This window comes from Sinocyclocheilus grahami, unplaced genomic scaffold (assembly GCF_001515645.1).
Source record: "Sinocyclocheilus grahami isolate Dianchi unplaced genomic scaffold, SAMN03320097.WGS_v1.1 scaffold92.1, whole genome shotgun sequence".
Lineage (NCBI taxonomy): Eukaryota > Metazoa > Chordata > Actinopteri > Cypriniformes > Cyprinidae > Sinocyclocheilus > Sinocyclocheilus grahami.
The window spans coordinates 848,216-852,403 of NW_015505271.1; the positions used below are offsets into that span (position 1 = coordinate 848,216).

Here is a 4,188-nt window from a genome sequence, read left to right on the forward strand (position 1 = left end):
TGGCCTGGTTAATGAAAAATCTATGCAGTCACTTCTGTAATCACAACAAATGACAGCAGTGTCTAAGAAAATAATGCTTACTCCACCAGCAGCAGCAATGCAAGCAACACTCCAGTCTTAAATAAGCTTACACAAGATGCAGCTTGTTTGGCGTTCCAGCAAGTATTAGTTCACAAGCTAAATGTCTCCTGTGCAGGCAACTCAACAGACTTCTTTATGTCAAAAGGATGCTTTGATTACAAACCATCACACCGATTAAGAAAGCATAAAACAAACCTCTATTATAATGTTGATGAAAAATAAAATTCAGTGTCTTTAGTGTGAATTCTGTCAAGGCAGCACTGTATCAGATACGAGATGCAGATTTCAATAAGGCACCATATACTATCATCATGAGGCATAAGGTGGCTGATTTCCACTGCAAAAACAATTTTTCTGCAGTCTGTTACTCTGCACCACACACAAATGAAATGACACTAAACCTAGGAACTAATAAATGAATAACTAGGTGAATATTGTACTTGTGAACAGAAAGGTGAAGACATTTGGACCTAGGATGTTTGTATTCGAGCACAGCTCTAACTAAGAGTGACTTTGTTTTTGTTTAGTTTTTTTAAGTGCAAAAAAATGTGAGAGTGTGCATGCAAAAAGATATAGACAACAATGTCTATACAGTCAGAGTAGTGAGAAAAGTGTTTTACGGGCAAAAAAACACAAAAAAGCTCCTGTCACTCAGTCAAAAGTTGTTTTAGAGCAGTGGGTAATGCATTTGCTCACTGTTTACAGGCATAAACACATAATAAATGAACCGAGTTCATGAGATATTTCACTGGTGATCCATATGTGCACTTTCTCCCTTCCCAATATCCTCTCCAGTTTCAGAGTCATTACATTCCTCCTTTCCCGCCTGATGTTCCTCTTCTGCTGCTTCATTAGTGGTCGACTGGAATCCGCTGTCGTCGTGCTGTGATGAGTCATGAGTGCTCGCCGTAATGTGATTTTCCTGTTGGTCTGATGGGGACCCTTCCCTTCCTGGCGAATCCAAACGCTCCTCCTCTGTGCTTGAAGGTGAATCTTTGTTTGTGTCTGCCCCTTCTTCACAATTTGAGGTGGGTTTTACCTCCTCGGCTGCAGTTTCCTCTTTCAAGGATGATGACTCTGCAGTTTTCTGTGTCCTGAGTTCATGTTCCCCTTCCTGAACTGCATTCTCGATTTCCTGTATGGCACAGTCTATGGCAGACTTGCTCTCTGTGTCCTGCACTGACTTTTCTGTTGTGCTCTCTTCCTCTTTTATTGCACTTCCGTTTGTTGGTGGTATCTCATCAATCGCATTTTTGTTCACATCCCTTTTGGTTCCATTGGGAACTTGCTTCTCTGAACGTACCTCCGCCTCCTCCTCTGGAATATTGTCTACAGTGGGCACTTCCAGGCATGATTCATTGGGCAGCACAGAGGCATTGCCATCTATCTGGATCATGGAGACCACCTGCTTCATCCTGCGCCTTTTTTGAGCCTCTGGATCTCCTGCATTCTCTCCATCCACCTCCTCTTGACCTCCTCCATATTCCTCAGCCCAGTCAATGGGAGGATTCTCCCCTAACAGGTGAAGGTTAGGGTCGCTGTTGGTCAAAACAATGCTGTCTCGGTACAGGTTGTGTCTCCTCTGGACGGCTGCTTCCTTCACAGCTGGAACATAGAAGGAATGTTGATAAGAGCATAGAATGATGGCATTTTCTTTTCCAATAATCTGTTTTACTTGGATGTACATCACAATACATTACAGAAGAAAACATTTGGTTCCAAAACATCACAACTTTAAATGTTTCAATCTTCTTGGTTTGTAAAAGTCTCATTCTTTCAAAGAAGTCTTACCCATCATTATGTCTTTCATGACTGTGTGCAGCACCACTTCCTCAAATATGTTTTCCACCAGAATGAAACGAGAGAAATCCTCAAAAATGAGCTCCTGGAAATGGGGGAGTTCCTGCATAAACAACATAATAACTTTAAATACTTTCTGAGAAGTTTTAGATTGGATAATGCATTGTTGCTCTACCACAGTGAAGACGTACAGCAGAGCATGATGGGGAGAGCTGTTTCAGCATGTAGGGGATGAATATCTGCAGAAGAGCCTCTCTGAAGAACTTCTTACGAACTGTGCTGCTGTCGTAGTCAAATTTCTGGACATCAAATTTTGAAAAACAGTACAAATTTATAAATCTTAAACAAGAACCTACTGGTTCAAAAAGATATGATACGGCAGATGGACGTTCTGTTTCACCTTGATGACACGATCCTGGCAGCGCTGGGTAGTTTTACAAAGATCCTCCCTTTCCTGGCCCTCCAAACTCTGGTGCAGGAGCTGCTCAAATGTGTATACTGCATCATCCATTTGCTGCACGAAACAGATGGATATATCCTTAAGGCTACAATACACTACACAACTTTTGCCCAGATTTTCTGCCCTCAATTTGCAGTCTGGAGGAGTCGACACTAGTTTCCAAAAGTCATTGCCAGTCTGGGGATTTTGGCCAGTTGGGGTTGACAGATTTCACAGAAAATTGCGTAGTGTACGATGGGCACATACTATGTTTTTTTTTGCTTCAGATCATGATTCCATACATTCAGACAATATGTTCGATATTTTGAGCCAATTTTAGAGCACATATTTTTTTTATTTGGGTGTTTTTTGTGTGCGTCTTCTAACAACAAGGCACATGTCTTCGCATAAGTTTTTTGTGTTTGTGGAACAATTTGAAATTATAGTAGTGTGTGATCCTTAGTCGAGTAGTGTATGATGCCATGTTTTAAAATATTTAAAAATGCATGTAGTGTATTCCAGCCTCTAGTCAAAGTGTGACAGGATTCATGTCTTAGATACATTTTTCCACATATTTTAATAAATTTTGCCACAAGGGGGCATTTAACCACACAAAAAGTGTGGGAATAAGTTGAAGCAACATTATTTTGATAACTCACAACTCAAGTTCAGTCTTGTTTCTCCACTCCCTGTGCTTTGAAAATCTGTCTCTGTTGTAAAAATGACTTTTATATAAAGTACTAAAACATGATTTGCACTTTATAAAAAAAAAAAAAAAAAAAACTTTTTTTTTCTTGTGCTCACAATCAGCAGTCATACGCTAGTCTTTAAAACTGCAGTTTTAAAGACTAGTTCACTGTAATTTCACTGCAGTTCACTGTAATTTAGTGACCAAAATGAGGTTTAACATCTCTACCACAACAGCACATAACTCCTCAGGGCATACAGTTTCATACACAACGAAACCACAAACCAAACCCTAAGAGGCACGAAGACAAAGACAAACTGTTCGTTTTTCCCACAAAATTACAAAACCCCCCTAACAGAGACATTTGTATACTTCTTCAAACCAGCTGCAGTTTAACGAACCATCTTGATTGCATAAACATAAAAATAACTCGGACGTGTGGCAGATATTTGTACTTTGTTGTTAGTACCACTGTTTTAGAGAACTTGCCAGTATTAGTTGCTGTTTGTTTATAAAAGTAATTCTTCTGAGTTTGCTGCTGTTCTTGGTTCAAAGATGACTGACCTCTCGCATTAGGATTTGGGCTCTCTGGACAAACACAGAGGGGCTGGAAACGTCAAAGCGCTGCTGAAGTCCCTCTAAACTCAAGGTCTCCACCTTCTCATAGCAGTTCTGCATCTTCACAGGATGGAAGGCTAGCATGGAGATCTTCTCCATGTGCTGGGCACCCAAGGTAAAAGAGTTTTAAGTCTACTTAAGTCATGGTTCAAGCAACCTATTAGCAAAAAAAAGTGTAACCAGATGTCATGGAGGGGACTTTGGGTTACCTCCCCGAGTTTTTCCTTGTTGCCATCATTGAGGAGGTTCTTGCTCATGTCTACCAGCTCTCTGAAGAACAAGTCTCGCACCTCAAAGAAGCCTCTGCTGGTGGGCTCCATCAGCGCATCCAGGATTGAGCTGATGTACGGCTGGATACTCACCTTCAGAAGCTTCTCTGCCTTGGGCAGCACAAGTGCTACAGACAAACAGAAAAATTCATTCAACTGCATAATGATGAAATGCTAGGGATAGGGAACTGATATTAAAATTCTGGCTAATACAATTAGCGCTAATTATTTTCATGTTATGGATGATACAGTATTATAAATACTGTAAATTGTAAAGCTACTTTGAAAAAAAA

The 4,188-nt window shown here is 40.4% G+C and overlaps 1 protein-coding gene across 1 annotated transcript in view; it reads right to left on the minus strand.

Moving 5' to 3' along the window:
• Nucleotides 1-608: 608 nt before the first annotated feature.
• LOC107587422 (niban-like protein 1) overlaps nt 609-4,188 on the minus strand; it is a 32,192-nt gene continuing 28,612 nt past the window's right edge. The window contains exons 9-14 of the mRNA XM_016275222.1: nt 3,836-4,069; nt 3,573-3,728; nt 2,282-2,395; nt 2,073-2,180; nt 1,873-1,984; nt 609-1,686 (exon numbers count right to left, since the gene is read on the minus strand). Coding sequence (XP_016130708.1) covers nt 827-1,686; nt 1,873-1,984; nt 2,073-2,180; nt 2,282-2,395; nt 3,573-3,728; nt 3,836-4,069 — 1,584 coding nt within the window. The 3' untranslated portion in view covers nt 609-826. The remainder of the gene's footprint in view (nt 1,687-1,872; nt 1,985-2,072; nt 2,181-2,281; nt 2,396-3,572; nt 3,729-3,835; nt 4,070-4,188) is intronic.